Source organism: Eubalaena glacialis, chromosome 13 (assembly GCF_028564815.1).
Source record: "Eubalaena glacialis isolate mEubGla1 chromosome 13, mEubGla1.1.hap2.+ XY, whole genome shotgun sequence".
NCBI classification, from domain to species: Eukaryota; Metazoa; Chordata; class Mammalia; order Artiodactyla; family Balaenidae; genus Eubalaena; species Eubalaena glacialis.
Window position 1 is genome coordinate 78,274,844 of NC_083728.1, and position 15,376 is coordinate 78,290,219.

The window sequence follows — 15,376 nt, forward strand, 5'->3', positions numbered from 1 at the left end:
CGCTGCGCGCCGGACGTGGCGTCATACACACACTCCCCCTCCCACGCCGTGCCCTTACCCCACCCCCTCAAGCCTGAGAGTGGAAATGAGTCCAAGGAACCGGATGTCGGCAACAAGCGGACGGAAGTGATTGTGGGCTAAGCCGATTGGCGCTGCGAGGGATGTTAGGGACCTCAGTCCAGTCCCCTCATCTCAGTGAGGGAAACTGGAGCTGAGCCGGGACTCCGACCTGTAACTTTAAGTTACACGTTTTTGTTTACCTGTTTTAGCAGGCCTCCCCCATTACAATCCCTGAGGGATGGAACTTTGCCCTGTTTACACTTGCAGCCCCAGTGTTTACTTTGAACAAGGCCTGGAACAGTTGGCATACAGAAGTATTCGTTCAATGGTGAAGGAATTCCAGTCCGGATCTCTTTCCAGGGCCCCAGAGAAATCTCTGCTGTGGAGGACCTCCGAAATTAGAAGTGGAAAAGAGTCCACCTTCCCCACACCAAGTCTATACCTCAGCTAACATGACCTCCCCGATTCCAGAATGGTCCCTTTGACACCCCTCAGCTGCTTATTGTCTGCAGTTTTACTTTTTTTTTAGAGGCGGAAGCTGGCTAAAAAAGGTTAAGTAACTTGTTCATGGTTGCATAGCTAAGAACTTTGGGTTTGAATCGAAGTTGAAGTTTTTGTTTGTTTGGCTGCGTTGGGTCTTCGTTGCTGCCCGCAGGCTTTCTCTAGTTGCGGGAGCAGGGGCTACTCTTCATTGCAGTGCGCGGGCTTCTCATTGCGCTGGCTTCTCTTGTGGAGCACAGCACGCAGGCTTCAGTAGTTGTGGCTCGCGGGCTCTAGGGCGCACGCAGGCTCAGCAGTTGTGGCGCACGGGCTTAGTTGCTCCGTGGCATGTGGGATCTTCCCGGACCAGGGCTCAAACCCGTGTCCCCTGCATTGGCAGGCGGATTCTTAACCACTGCACCACCAGGGAAGTCCCCAAAGTTGAAATCTGAACCCAGGAAAGCTGCGTCCTCAGTTCTAGTTTCTTCTGTCACTTACTCTTTCTGGCGCTTTGTCGTTAGAAACTTTATAAAACATCCCAAACTGACATTTGAAGTCCTCTGCTTCCCTAGTCTCTTGCTGCACGCAGAGGAAGTGATTGGTCTTTAAACAAACTTCTTGGTGTCAGAGCCCTTTTGGAATGTCCTTTTTGCTATCTTCTATGGACCCTCAATTTCTAGTTGCTTTACTTCAGACTTTGTTTCACAGAGAGCTGAGTGAGGCTAGGCACAGAAGTGAGGCCACAGTTTGAAGGTGCACTAGACACCAGTTCTGTTTTGGATGTAGGCAACAGATGCAAATGTGCAGAGAAAGGTAAAGGACTAAGTTCTTAAATTCCTAGAAGGTACTAAGTTTCTATGCAGATGACTATAGGGATTCAGTAGGTCCAGAGATCAGAAAGGTGATTTTTTTTTTCCCCTCTAGAGGATAGCTCAGACAGGAAATGGTCCACATCATGAAATTTGGGAAGTGGCAGGACTATGTCGTTGGTTATGACTAAGATCTTTAATACCCAAAAAGATCTGATATAGTTACTATTACACCCCAGCCTGGGTGAACGGAGAAGGGTTCAAAGAGCGGTATAGGGGAAGTGCAGGGCCCTCATTCTGGCTTCATGGAATGCAGAAGCCACAGAGGTTCAGTTCTTAACCCAGAACCTGAGCTCCACAGTTCTGTGTGTGTGTGTCTGTGTTGTTGAAGTGGATGTCAGAGAGGATTCCAGGTTCTTCAAGGGGTTCCACAGCCCAGAGTCTAAGAAGTCAGTTCTAATCCCATCTCCTTTTAAGATGGGAAAACAAACAAGCTCAACAGTGCAGATTAAGAAGACATGCATTAATAATCTTGTTTCAACCAAGAAACAGTGAGGCAAGATCGCCTTAAGGACAAATTGGGAATAACAGTACCTACTCCTGTAGAATACCTATCATGTTGTACGGCTTATAGATTCAGGAAATCTTAGTTTCTGTCAGTGGCTGTTTTTTTGTGACAGGGGCCTTCTACACCTGTAAGTTCGGGGCCTAAAACTGAGGCTGAGGCTGCAGCCTCCTAAGACCAGCAGTTACACATGCACTCCCCCACTGTAAGCCTTATCAGATGCTGCTGGTAGAAGGAACAGAACACTGGGTGGTTGGAAGAAAATTCACAAGCTCTTCTCTTGAAGCCCTGGGCAAGTATTAAACAAAGTATTAAACCAATCCATCTCCTTCACCTATTTTTCTGCTCAAGAAGGAAGAACATAATGCAAGGGCGCTTTCTTCTCCGGGCTCTGCCCCCTCCCCCAGCACCCCCCTGCCCTAGACACCACAGACGTGGACAACAGACTCCCCCTTAAATAGTTGTTTATTGGCAGTAGGCTGGAAATGGTGGAGTTAGCGTACACAGACAACACCAGGCATCAATGTCACGAGGGAGGCAAGAGTGACGGGAAAGAGCAGCCTGGAGCCCCGGTTGAGGCCCCCTCTCTTCAAGAGTGAGTGTGGGAGGGGGCAGGGCCTGGAGTGTTGAGGGGGCAGCCTTAGAACACCTCTGCTTAGTAGGCATGGTTAGAGATGAAGAGGGACTCACTGGCTGCAGCCCCTGCCTTACCACTTGGGGTGTACTTTCCTTGGCAGGCAAGGCTGTTGGCCTAAAAGGGGAGAGGAGCCAGAGTGAGAAGGTTCCTTCTCAGATCCCATCCACCCCAGCACCCTGCCCACCTCCTGCCCCATCCTTACCAGGGCTCGCTTGATGTATTCTTCCTGGGCAGCCTTCAGGTTCTCCTTCTTTCCACCCCAGGCCTTCAGGGCAGAGGCCTGCAGGGCTCGGCCATAAGAGAAGGTCAGGGCCCACGGCTTCAGCAGGTGGCACTTGTTGATGGCGCTGAGGTTGATGGATGCCTCCTCCTCACTCTGGCCTCCAGATAGGAAGGTGATCCCTGTAGAACAAGGGGGTGAAATGGGGGGAGGGGTTGTAGTCAGAGACCCGGGGGACTGGTAGGAGGCCCTAGAAGCTGACCTGGAAATTAGAGCACATGGGCACAAGGTTTATGGGTACAGTTCGTCTACATCCCAGAGGTCAAGATGAGGGTGTGGGTCTCACCAGGGACAGCGGGGGGCACTGTGCGACGCAGCGCTGTGACAGTTGCCATGGCAATCTCCTCGTGAGAATATTTATGGGTGCAGGCGTGGCCTGGGGTTACCATATTGGGCTTCAGCAAGGTGCCTTCCAGGTAGACGTGGTGGGCACTCAGAGCCTTGTAGACAGCAGCCAGCACCTATAGCAGGGCGGGACCAAAGTGGGGTAGGGTGGAGCAGGGAGGGGGATGGGGGTCAGCCCCAGGGCCCCCAGCCCAGCTCTCTAGCCCACCTCACTGCCCAGGCAGGCAACCTACCTTCTCGGTTACATACTGACAGCGTTTCAAGTCATGGTCCCCATCAGGGAGGATCTCAGGCTCCACGATGGGCACAATGCCATTCTGTGGGGTGAGGGACAGGGCAGCCGTGAGGCCTCCTAACCCAGAGCCCCACCTACGGCTCTTCACAGCCACTGACCAAGATCTTATCTCCATGACAACAGAGACCCCTGGCTTCACAGCCCTTGGCAGATTGCAGGAGATCAGCCATCTCCCCAGATCCACCTGCACAACCCCTATTCTGCTCTTCTGCTTGCAGAGCCCTCCACGGGCCCAAGCCTGGTGCTTGGTGAGGATCCAGAGCAGTTGCCTTGGGGAAGGTAGGTAGCCTGGCAGATGGGTGGCAGGCTAGCTGACACGCTGGAATGGAAAGAGGTGGGAAGTGGCCTCTTGGGGACCTACAGGCCCACCTGCTGGCAGATGCTGGCATAACGGGCCAGGACGTTGGCGTTTTCCATGATGGCGAGGGTGGAGGGGGTGTGTTCCCCTATCTTCAGCACACAGCGCCACTTGGCAAAGTCAGCTCCGTCCTTCTTGTACTGGGCACAGCGCTCCGACAGCCCATCCAGCCCTGTAGAGGGGACGGAGGAATCAAAGCATGGCAGAGGAGGGGGCACGTGGCTCCCACACACCCTGGGCACCCAGAGGGGTACCGAGCTGGGTGGGCTGGTCGGTAGGGCTGGGAGCTCAACGGTTCTCACCTTGGGTGGTTGTCTCGCCGTTTGTTCCTGCCAGGGGTACTACACCCTTGTCTACCTGTTGGAGTGGGGCAACAACACAGGACAGGGAAGTGATCTCTAGTGCCATTTTCTCCTCTGTAGCCCCGCCCTGTCCCGGCTTTACTTCATCTCTCAAGTATCTTTCCTGTTTTGCAAATGTTTCACGTAGTCGTGTTATCTGATCCTACAGAGCAGGACACACACAGAGAGCCTGGGCTCCTACCACTTACTAACCCTATGAGCAAAACACTTCATGGCCTTGAGCATCTGGTTTTTCAATTGTATAATAAGCGTAACACCTGCCTCTCACAATGGCAAGGATTAAAAATGCCAAGCAGGTCCCATATGTTTCTAGCTTTTTTACACACGATTTGGAGGTGATCTGGGGCAGACTCCACCCAAGTCTCCAGGCTCCCGACCCGAAGTTCATCCCCCAGCCTGCTACTCTGGATTTCTTTCCCCCAGATCCATCTTACATCTCACACCCTGAGGTCTAGCCCCCTCACCTTGATGCCCACAACACCGCCCTTGGCTTTGATAACTTGGGGGAAGGGACGCCCATCATCTGTCTTCTGGTAGAGCGTCTCATGAAAGAGGATGACGCCCCCAATGCAGGGATTCACGCGGTCGTCGGCAGTCAGCAGCAGTTGGCGGTAGAAGCGCCGGTTCTCCTCGGTGTTCTCAGTGCCAATGGACTGCAGTCGCTTGGCAATGCTCCCTGGAGGGAAGCATCACATGGGAATAAGGGGATCAGCCTATCACCCCCAACCTGGGGCCCTCCTCCCACTGTGTCCTGCCCGCACCGGTGGACTCATCTGCAGCCAGGATGCCCTTGCCCGGAGCCACGATCCGGTGAGCGATGTCAGAGAGCTCCTTCTTCTGCTCCGGGGTCAGTGCTGGGTATTGGTGGGGCATGGTGCCTGTCAGTTCCTGGGCAAGAGACAGACCAGGGAGGGCTAGTTAGCAGGGTCTCCCAACAAGCAAGGCCCCTTGCCTGGAGGTCAGGGCAAAGGTTCCCTACCTCCCCTGCCCCACAACTGGCAGGTCTTGGGGCACTTCCTGTCCCCAGCTCTCCCCTACACCCGACTTCCCTATACTAGGCCTGCCTCCTGTACCTTTCCTAACTCTATTTGTTGCTGGGTGTTGCCCAGCTGAGGGTGGGGCTGTATACTGGCATCTGGGGTAAAGGGAATAGGCCAGAGCCATGGACAGGCAAGTCACATGGAAGCCGGACCCTCCTGGCTTGCGCTCTGCCATGGGGTCACCTTGCCTGGAAGCAAAACCGAGCCAGAGTATTTTAGAATTAGAGGTTGTGCAGAAGGCAGAAGGCCCAACCTCCTCATCTGAAAGGAGCCAGAGAAGGGAAAAGGTCTGTGTTTCAAGCCACACAGCAACCCTAGAGCCAGATCGGAGAGTAGAACCCAGATCTTCTGACTGTTACACGAGCGTTCCTTGCAGTCCACTCGAGATCCCAGGGCTGGCTCAGGCTCCACGGCCTCAAGGACACCCCAAGGTCAGGCTTCTCCCCCCACGGTGGGGGAAGGTTGTTAGAAAAAGGATGTTAGGAAGAAGGCAGGAGGGTCATCAGAAGCCCAGAAAAGGGCCACAGAGGAAGCCTAGCCCGAGGTGGAGAAAAGGGGTGAGGTTTGTCGTTCTCACTGCTCATACAGGGTGAGAGAACGTGGAGGAGAGGCAAGCGCCCACCCCTTCCCCTGAAAAATGCTCATGTCTGCTCTGCGGCTGCAGCTGTTCCAGGCTCAGAATCAAGGTCACCCGATAAGGAAAAATAGGGAAAGTGTTCATGGGGCATCAGACGCTGCCGAGGGGTTTCCCCTCCTCGGCGGGGGCACCCGTCTCCCAGGACAGGGCCAACCACCCGCTTTCGGGAACCCTGAGGCAGTGTATGAGCTGGCCCCCACCCCTTGCGGCATCCTAGGATCCCTGCAGAGGCAAAGGGGCCGTAATACTTGCACCAAGAGTCCTAACAAGAAAAGGGGAGGGGGAAATGGCACTTCATCTCGCCCTGCTTCCTTCCTCCCTGCTGTGACTCAGCGCGGAGCGGCCCTTGGACTGCGCAGCAAACCGCGGGAGCTCAAGCTGGAAGAGTTGGGGAGTCTGGGCTACGAGCACAGGTGTGGGTGGTGGTGGAGAGGGGAGATGCTGGGCCCGGGTGAGGGGCTCCGCGCGGACGCCCGACCCGCCACTACACCCCGGATCCTTCTCCACGACCCTCTCCCTGATCTTCGCACGTGGCGAGGGGCGCTCACCTGGCACAGGAGAGGGGCGGATTGGCAGGGTGCAGCGGTGGAGGGCCGCGGGCTGGCGAGTGAACTGAGGGAGCGAACGCCGCAGTCGTCACCAGGACTCTGGTTCTGCGGCGCGTTCCAAGGGGAACGCAGCCTACTCAGCTCCCGAGGGGGGCGCGCGGGGGCGGGCAGGCAGGAGGCGGTGCCGCGCCTTATAAAGGCACCGCTCCACCCTCCGCGGGGTTTTTCCCTTCGCCGGGGGCCGGAGGCGCCCCGGCGTCCAATTGCAGGCAAGGGACTGTGCGAGAGTCCGGCCCCCGAAAGGCGAAGCCCGGAGGCGGCGCTTGGGCGAGGACAGTGCGGCGAGAACACGATCCCTTCCCCCACCCCGTCCCCCTCGGACGTGACTCGGGCCACATCCCGCGGGTCGCGGGGGCCCTCCCGTCCCTCTCCCTTCTCCTTCCCCAACCCCCCCTGCTTTGCGTGCTTTGGGGCGCTGTTACTCAGCCGATTTGGGGCACCGGCAGAGATGGGGATGGGGTGGGGTCGGGTCGGGGAAAAGCGGGTGGCAGAGCCCGAGAAGACTGAGGCTCAGCTTCCCCCGCCGCGGGCCCAGTCCAGCGGCCCGGGGCAGCCCCAGCTTCCGGCTGCGCTGAGGCAGCGTGCGTCGCGTTGTAACCGAATCCAGAGGTCAACCGACTGCGAGCCCCGGCGGAAGAGAGGGCGGCGAGGGCACGCACGGGGAGCGCGAGGAGACGGCGGGGGCTGGCAAGGGGCGGAGGCGAGGCGGCAGCGGTTCCGGGTGTCCCGCGGGGAGAGTGCCTCCGCCGCATCTGCGCCCCATTCCGGCGGGTCTGGCTCCCGGGACCGGGAGGGCGTACGCGCCCGCCGCCCGGGCCGCCCCCCGAAAGCCAGACCCAGCGGAAACCCGCCGGCTACCGCTCTGCTCAAGCAAGTCTGGGGATGCGGGGCCAGAGTCCCTGCGAAACTTCTCCCTGGCACTGACTTTCTTCTCCAAAATAAAATCCGTCCCCCAGCTGTCAGCCTCCCAGATATTCTTCTAGCCTCCCCATCCTACCCGCCAGGTCTCCCCTCTTAACCCTCTTAATCCCGACGCCTTCAGTCCAGCCCCACGCCCGCTCTGTCCTGCTGGCGCCCACCTGCGAGGAGGAGGCCGAAGGAGCGGGCAGAGCCTGGTCAGCAGCGAGTGAGTCAGGCCACACCCGGGCTGGGTTATAAGGCAGCTCCTGCCCTACCCCCAACCAATGTCCCCGACCTTCTCCGGTGACCCTTGCCCTTCCCTCGCCACAGATCCCCTGGTAGGGGATCTATATTTAGGGAAACCTGAAGCTCCTGACATTCATGCCAGCTGGGGGCCTAAAGTGAAGGATGGGAAGGAAGCTGTGGGCCTGCCTCTTTGGGGGTGGGGGGAGGGTCCCCTGCCCACTCACCAGTACTTCAGAGGAAACTTCTTCCTTGGAAATCCAGACTGAGGCCCTCAAAAGGTTGTCAAGAGAAATCTTTGGACAGGGATCTGTGGGGAGGGAAGGAGGGTAGGGGACTCAGATCCACGGCCTTCCCTGCCTCCTCCTCTGCTCCCCTGACTCCGGGCCTCTCTCTGGCTGCTGTGATTCTCTGGAGCCTGTTTCTTTAGAGGGAGAGCACATGCAGGCACTACACTCACACCTCAGAATAACCGAGAGTCCATGGACAGGGTGTGCCTGGGGTACCCCTACACCCTGATACTCAAGGCCCAAGTTTGTCCCATAATGCTCACTGTGGTGAGCAGTGTCCCCCACCCTCACCTTCAAATACGATCATTTACTTGGGGAGGGGGAGAGGAGGGCAGGGGCACCTGCCAGAGCACCAGCCACTCTCTCTTCTGGCCCTCCAAAGGGGCTGCCATCCAGCTGGCGGAGGGCTCCTTGAGTCCCACTCTGCAGGGAGCCAGGCTCTCCACTGCTGGTTCCCAGGCTGGTGAGCTGGGTAGGCCATTTGTGGTTCCAATAGCCTGGAGAAAGGTGTCCTGAGGCCCCTCAGGGAACAGGGCATGTGGGCCCTGGGAGCTGGCCACTCCCCAAAGGGCAGGGACCCTGGGTCTTGTCATCGGAGCTTGATCTCAAAGCAGAGACAGTTGAGGCTCTGGCAGTCAGGAAGCTGGCACGCACAGGCACAGTCACAGAGCGGGCAGCAGCGAGGGCAGTGAGGGGCCCAATCCTGAGGGAGAGGAGAACGGGGTGAGGGAGTTGGGCAGGAGGAAGGGGGACCAGAGCCTGAAGCTGTTTCCTTCTCAGGGGAGAAGGGAACAGAGTGGCCTGGAAAGTCCCATTTGCCCAGTGGATCAGAGGGTACCAGCCAGCATTCTTGGGAACAAATCAATTCTTTGTGCTGTTGAGAAATCAGCAAGGAGGCAATGTTCCTAACAACTGGGTTCAGGAGCTGGAAGAAATCATTCGGTGGGGTGGGGTGGGGGGTGGGTCCTTTCTTTCTTCCCATCTTATGGATGAGGAGACTGAGGACCAGAGGTCAACTGGCCCTGGACCCACGCTTAGGTCACAATGTTCAGCTCAGAGATGGTTCTCGTATATCACGCAATTCAAAGTCGTTAGACTGGGAAAGCACACACACACTGTCTACGATGAAAACCACTTGTTGGTTTTGTGGATTTCTTCCTTGGCCTGAGACCAAGCTGGATCTCATTCATCCTCTATTTCTGAGCACCTACTCTGTGCCAGGCACAGACTATGTTCATGAATGATTTTTAAAATCTAGTTTTCCTTAAAAACGGTAATTTGCAGATTTAATTTTTTAATGTTTAAAAGGAGTTACATCTCTTTTATTTATCAGAACCTTGAGTAGAGGGCATCTTTACAAAAGAGGAAACGGAGGTTCAGAGAGGGGAGTGATCGTGCAAAGGAATACAACGAAGGAATGGGGCTGGGATGGGTCTGGGCCTGCCTGCTTCCAGTCCTGAGATCCCCCTTGACCAACTGCTTCCCAGGGCCATGAATAGCAGCTTCTTTCAGGGTCTGCTAAGGCAAGGACAGTTCATCTCCTGTCTCCACTGAGCTACCAGGGGACTCAGGCTCAGCAGGTGTCTGAGATACAGATGAATGTTGAATGAATTAATCAATCAAAGCATATCATTTTTCCCTCTTTAGGCAAAGAAGAAAGAAGAGGGCTTCTCAGCTCCTAGGGGAGACAGAAGGTCTGCCTCTTGGGGAATAGGAACAGCAAGTCCTTAGAGACAGGAAAGGGAGAACCGGCCCACTCCCACCCACTCCTCTTCTGCCCTGGGACACGGATGATCTGTCACCGCTGCAGGCAGGGACTGGAGTCAGGCCAAGTGGCTGGAATAGGACCCACCCAGGATGTGTGACAAGGTTGGCTCCTTGAGGCCTGAGACAGAGTTAGTGACAGTCACAGTTGCACAGCTCAATCAGACACCGGGCCAAGCCAGGAATAGGGGAATGACCTTTAGAAGAGCTGAGGTTTTGGGGTGCAGTGTCCGATGACTGGTGAGATCAGATATCACCAGGGGCTCCGGTGAGGGGAGGGCATCTGCTCCTGCTAAAAGAATTGTCTCTCTAGAAAGAGGTAGAAGTATATCATGGTGGAGGGGAGAGAGCGAGGTGGCTTCCTTGTATTTGATGGGGGTGTGGTTTGGGGTGTCTCTGGGGAGTCCCAGTCTGGGCTGAAGTCAACTCTGTGGGTTTTTGGAGGACCGCACCGTCATTCTGTGCGCAGAATTGGGGGCTGAGAGAGGTCCCACACTGCTCTCGCTTCAGAGAAGAGGGTATTAAAAGCATTTCTTGGCTCTGCCCCCTGGAAGGGTTTGGCTCTAGTCGTTAATAACTAGCTAATGGATATCTCGACTCTCACAGGCAGCCTTGTGGCTTCTGGAAGGAATCTGCTTTTTAAGTACATTAAACAAGGGCTCCACATGACTGTTAACCCCCATGTTTCTCTAGGCCCGTAGTTTTTCACTCTGATTTCTTTCACTTTGAGGTTGTGAAGGCCAGCCATCGTTACTGTTTGGAGCTCAGGGTTTGAATCTAATTCAGGCCCAGGTGTGGCTAATTCATGATTTGCACCTCAGTTTCCTCATCTCTGAAATATATTTTAAATATAACACCTACTTCACAGGGTCACTGTGGGGAATCAGTGGAAGGCACGAAGCCCGGTGCCTGGTAGGGAGGGAGCTCTCAGCAAAAGGGAGCTCTTCTGTCACAGCGCTTTTCCCTTAGCAGTAGCTCTTAACCCTGGTGGTATGTGTCAGTCGTGTAAGAACTTGTTAGATTTGCAAATTCCGATCCCATTCCAGATCTACTGGGCATGGGGCCTGGATGCCTGGCTTTCCATTTAAGCCTCCTGGACCCAGCTTCTGATCACACAAGGGGCTGAGAACCAACCACTGCCCTGGATTGCATCATTTCTCACCCTCGATTCAGAATGTGAGGCAATTTCTCACATTGCCTACTTATTTCTCTCTGTCCTTCGTGGGAATGTAAACCCCGTGGCCGTGGCCGTGTCTACCTTGTTTCCACTGCGCCCCCAAGGCTCAGCACAGTGCCTCAACAGTGACTCCATAAATCTTCCATAAGTGAATAAATAAATGAATGAATGAATTAGGTCCTCACGACATACCTGTGAAAGAAGTAACATAGGCAGGTTTCTCCCTGAGAGAAAGAGAAACCTGGGTTTGTGTCTCCACCCAGGCTTTAGGCCTCTGTAAGCCTCAGTTTCTACAGCTGTGAAGGAGCCAAGAGCTTTGGAATATTTGTCGTGGCTGTTGTTACTGTAAGGAAACTGAAGAACACAGAGGCCTTACTGTGCTTTGTGGAAAGATAGCTCAAGGAGAGAATGACCTTTCGTCATTCTAGAATCCTTCCTGGCTCCGGCAGAAGCCGGGTAGGATCAGGACCTGAGGTCTCCAGCTTGGACGCCCTGCAGCCCTGGAGGGGGCAGTGGGAGGGGCCAGTCCCTCCTGACAGTGCACCTCACTCTCAAGGAGGAAGAGAGGCCTCTGACTCTTCCCTCCCCGCGGACACAAGGCGAAGGGAGTGGTGTCCCCAGGACAGGGGGCCAGAAATCATTGTGCAATTGAGCATTTCTTATAGGAGGTTTGAGGACCAAGGGTCTTCTCCTTTTTCCCCTTTGTCCCCCCTAGCCCCAGCCCTGGGCCCCGTCTCCGGGCTACCCCTGGGAAACCAGACGCAGATTATCTGAAAGAGGAGAACTCCTTGGCCCATAATTTATTTTGAAACTCAAAACATCTTGCAGGGATTTGCAACTGCAGTCTGCCCGAGTTATGAATTTGCTTGGTCTTTTCCCCTCACTCTTCCCTCCCCAGGGAAGGTCCCCACTTCAAGGACAGGAGCTTTGCTGTCTACATCTCTGAGCCCAAAATAATCAGAGCCTAGGAAGGTGGTCAATTACACTTAACATCTTTAAAGCCACAAATGCAAAAATGGCCTGTCCTCTGTGAGCCAGGCTTCTCCCTGAGGGTTCTGTTTCAACACATGATGGAGCAATTTGCTGTGCAAGACTCTACTGTGGAATGCTGGAAAAGTGACTAAATTTCCCTGAGCCAATTTATTCCCCTGCAAAAGGAGGATAAAAACATGGATAGGTAGCCAAGGTGTGATGTCATGTTAAAAAGGGCAAGTGGCAGATGTGAGGAAATAGTCTGTGTGGTATATGTGGTATGACTACATTTTTACCAATAGTAAAATACAACAGTGATAGTACTGTATGTGTATTAGTATATGAGGGACATACACCAAATGTAGCAACCTTGGTTAGAGAGCTAGTTTATAAAGTGACTTGTACTTTCTATGTATTTCTACATGCACACTTTGTAATTTAAAAAAATACACAGATAGGTTTTTTAAAATATCCAGCTCTCGGGGTTGTTAATAAAGTAGCACAGTATCCAGAACATCGTATTTACTCTGCAAACAGAAGGAGCTCTGTGAGGGGCTGTCTTTTCTTTTAACTACCATTTTCAGAAGTAGAAATGTGCCCTACATGTTACACACATTACCTTTCTCCAACTGCTGCCCTATTTTCCTTTCTCCAAGTAGCTTTCATTACCAGAAAATATCTGATATGTTGTTTTTGGCTGTCTCCACCTGACCCAGTACCCGGAACTGTGCCTGGCCTAGAATAGGTACTCAGTAATAAATTTTGTTGAACCAAAAAATGAATGCACAGAGAGTACCAAGATCAGGACTCAGGAGCCAGGGGCCAGGACGAGAACTCACAGATTCGTCGGGCTGGGAGCAGCAGGCATCCAGGTAGTGGGCTGGGCTGGGCAGAGGGAAGTCACAGGCTTCTGCACAGGTCCAGCAACAGTCTTGGGGCCTGGAGGCGCCTTGCTTCCTGCAGGGGGAGCTGCAGCCTGTGCAGCAGCCCTGGGCCTAAGAGAAGGCAGGGCTCAAGATCTGGGCCAGGCGGCAGGTAGGGAGGGACAGCCAAGACTCAGTTTTGGGGAGAGGGGCAGGAGAAGGTTCAGCTGAGGACGAGAAGAGGATCTCCTGGTCCCACGAAAGGGACAGATGCGGGGACTAAATGGCAAAGGTGTCTCAGGGTAAGGGCCTACGAATGACGGGAAAAATTGACCAGGTTCCTCCTCCCCCAGGCCCACCCTTCAGCCCCCACCAGGCCCCTCACCAGCAGGCAGTGCCTAGTCAGCAGCACTAGGCCCAGCAGCAACAAATAGATGCCCACAGCGAGGACGACAATGGCAGGGATGGGGAGCAGCAGGGAGGGGCTGCTGACGGGAGCCGGGGTTGGATTCCACGGGCTAGAGGAGGCCTGGACAGCACAGGAGGAAGGGGTGATGAGGAGAGGCGAAAGGGCTGCAGGGACACAGAAATACCAGGAGGGACACGGGAGGTGGCTGGGAAAAGGGGAGGAACAGCCACCAGGTGGTGGGGAGAGAGTCAATAGGACTACACCGTCTTGTCCCCAAACCTGCCTTTTCTCTTGTCATCCCCATTTCAACACCATCGAGGACCTGTTGGTCATTCTAGACTTTTCCAAGATTTATTGCTTTTGCTTTCAGAATGCCTCTCCAAACAGATCTATTGTCTCTGCTTCCACTGCACTACTTTACCATCCCTCAGCCCACAGTACTGGCCTCTAACTGTCTTGCAACCTGCAGTTGTGCCCCTTTCCACACCAGCTGTCCTGCATATCCTTCCCTCCCTTGCGGTCCATCAATGGCTCCCACCGACTCAGTCCAAACTTCTTATCTCAGCGGCAAAGGCCTCAATCTGGCCCTGCCTACCTCTCCCTCTCCCCCATTACACTCCAGCCATACTGAAGTCCTAGCAGTTCCCCAAATGCCCTGGCCTCTCTCTCACGTTCATGTCTCTGCCCATGCTGTTCCTTCTGCCTGGGATGCCTTTTCTTCTCTGTTGCTTGGCTAGCTCCTCATCTTGCCAGAGTGGGATGTGCCCTTCCATGGGAAGGCCGTCCCTGCAACTCTCTTTCTGTCTCACAGCTCTTGTCCTGAGCTGGAAGGGTCTATGTTGGGTAAAGAGCCCCCTCTCCAGTCCAGGCTCCAAGGCAGGCAAAGTCAGGGTGAGTGGAGGGCGCTGAGGGGGCCGCTCCAGAGAGGGGTAGGACTCACGTCCATTGGGCAGGACAGCGCCGGTCAGTCCAGGAGCTGCAGAGGAGAGAAAGTCCTGGGCCTCAGACACTGAGAGGGGCCATTGGGCTGGGATGCCCATTCTCCTCCTCCCATTTCCTGTTTGGGGAAACTGAGGCCCAACGACGGTCCCTGGTCCGGACAGCGAGGATGGGGGTTCGGGGGTTCGGGGATTCGGGGCAGCGCCTTCCTTCGAAGGCCCCAGCCCGACCCCGGCCACACCCTACCGTTGTCCCCAAACCCCGGGCTCCCTCCATCGACCTATCCCCATCACCTGCGCCCTCGGGGCCGCGGGCAGTTCACGGATTCCGCGCCTTGTTTGCTCCAATCGGCCGCAGCTGCTGCACCGCCCAGAAGCCTCCCGCTGCTTCTCGCTGTTGTCATGGGGATCAGAGCGCCGCTACTACGGCGGCCGCCCAGACCCAAAACTCTTCTACGCGCCTCGCTTCCCTGTTCCCGTCTGTGGACGCCCGCTCTTCTTTTTAGTCGCTGTCCGCTAGGCTTTCCGGCAGTTACCGAGTAGAAATGGCGAGAGTTCCCGCCGCTACCCGCCTGGCTCGGATCCTCATCGTGTGCTGGGTCCTGCGGCGCTGCAGAAGCAAGACTGAACCCCCGGGCTACACCGCCAACTGGCTGTGTGACTTCGGCCAAGTCACTGCGCCTCACTGAGTCCATTTCCCCCTTTGTAAAACGGGGAAACGCCTGCCTCCCAGGGGTATTGTAAAACTCAGAGCCACTTCTTAATTGTATAGAATTATCCTCAATAATTTTTCAACCTGACCCCCCCACTCATTTTTATTGACAGTGCCCAAATTTAAGAGCCATCATCTGGTCTCTTCAACCTTCACATCATTATCAAAGTGATTTCCTCCCACCCACGTCAGATCTTGTGCCTTTTCTTTTCTTTTTTCAAAAATAAATTTATTTATTTTATTTATTTATTTTTGGCTGCATTGGGTCTTCGTTGCTGCGCGTGGGCTTCCTCTGGTTGCAGTGAGCGGGGGCTACTCTTCGTTGCGGGGCGCGGGCTTCTCATTGCGGTGGCTTCTCTTGTTGTGGAGCGCGGGCTCTAGGCACGCAGGCTTCAGTAGTTGTGGCACCCAGGCTCAGTAGTTGTGGCTCGTGGGCTCTAGAGTGCAGGCTCAGTAGTTGTGGTGCACGGGCTTAGTTGCTCCGCGGCATGTGGGTTCTTCCCGGACCAGAGCTCGAACCCGTGTCCCCTGCACTTGCAGGCGGATTCTTTTTTTTTTTTTTTTTTTTGAATTTTATGTTATTTATTTCTTTATACAGCAGGTTCTTACAGTCATCAATTTTATACACATCA

The 15,376-nt window shown here is 54.8% G+C and overlaps 2 protein-coding genes across 5 annotated transcripts; both read right to left on the minus strand.

Moving 5' to 3' along the window:
- Positions 1-2,361: 2,361 nt before the first annotated feature.
- Positions 2,362-7,616, minus strand: ALDOA (aldolase, fructose-bisphosphate A). 2 transcript variants are annotated; one of them, XM_061208019.1, is made up of 9 exons: positions 7,556-7,616; positions 4,953-5,079; positions 4,656-4,867; positions 4,132-4,186; positions 3,841-4,001; positions 3,410-3,493; positions 3,118-3,292; positions 2,754-2,953; positions 2,362-2,665 (listed from the first exon to the last, which is right to left on the minus strand). In XM_061208019.1, exons 2-9 carry the CDS (start codon positions 5,062-5,064, stop codon positions 2,570-2,572), a joined length of 1,095 nt encoding a protein of 364 aa, XP_061064002.1. In that variant the 5' UTR covers positions 5,065-5,079; positions 7,556-7,616; the 3' UTR covers positions 2,362-2,569. The 2 variants fall into 2 exon arrangements, with proteins under 2 accessions (XP_061064002.1, XP_061064001.1); XM_061208018.1 differs by lacking the exon at positions 7,556-7,616 and adding an exon at positions 6,417-6,585.
- Positions 7,617-7,846: 230 nt separating this feature from the next.
- LOC133103823 (keratin-associated protein 10-10) lies at positions 7,847-14,395 on the minus strand. Of its 3 annotated transcripts, XM_061209374.1 has the most exons (6): positions 14,327-14,395; positions 14,035-14,070; positions 13,071-13,214; positions 12,662-12,817; positions 8,221-8,612; positions 7,885-7,929 (listed from the first exon to the last, which is right to left on the minus strand). In XM_061209374.1, the coding sequence occupies exons 2-5, from the start codon at positions 14,038-14,040 to the stop codon at positions 8,499-8,501; spliced, it is 420 nt and encodes a 139-aa protein (XP_061065357.1). In that variant the 5' UTR covers positions 14,041-14,070; positions 14,327-14,395; the 3' UTR covers positions 7,885-7,929; positions 8,221-8,498. The 3 variants fall into 3 exon arrangements, with proteins under 3 accessions (XP_061065356.1, XP_061065357.1, XP_061065355.1); XM_061209373.1 differs by lacking the exons at positions 14,035-14,070; positions 14,327-14,395 and adding an exon at positions 13,766-13,876 and having other exon boundaries at positions 7,847-7,929; positions 8,251-8,612; XM_061209372.1 differs by lacking the exons at positions 14,035-14,070; positions 14,327-14,395 and adding an exon at positions 13,766-13,876.
- Between the last annotated feature and the right edge of the window lie 981 nt (positions 14,396-15,376).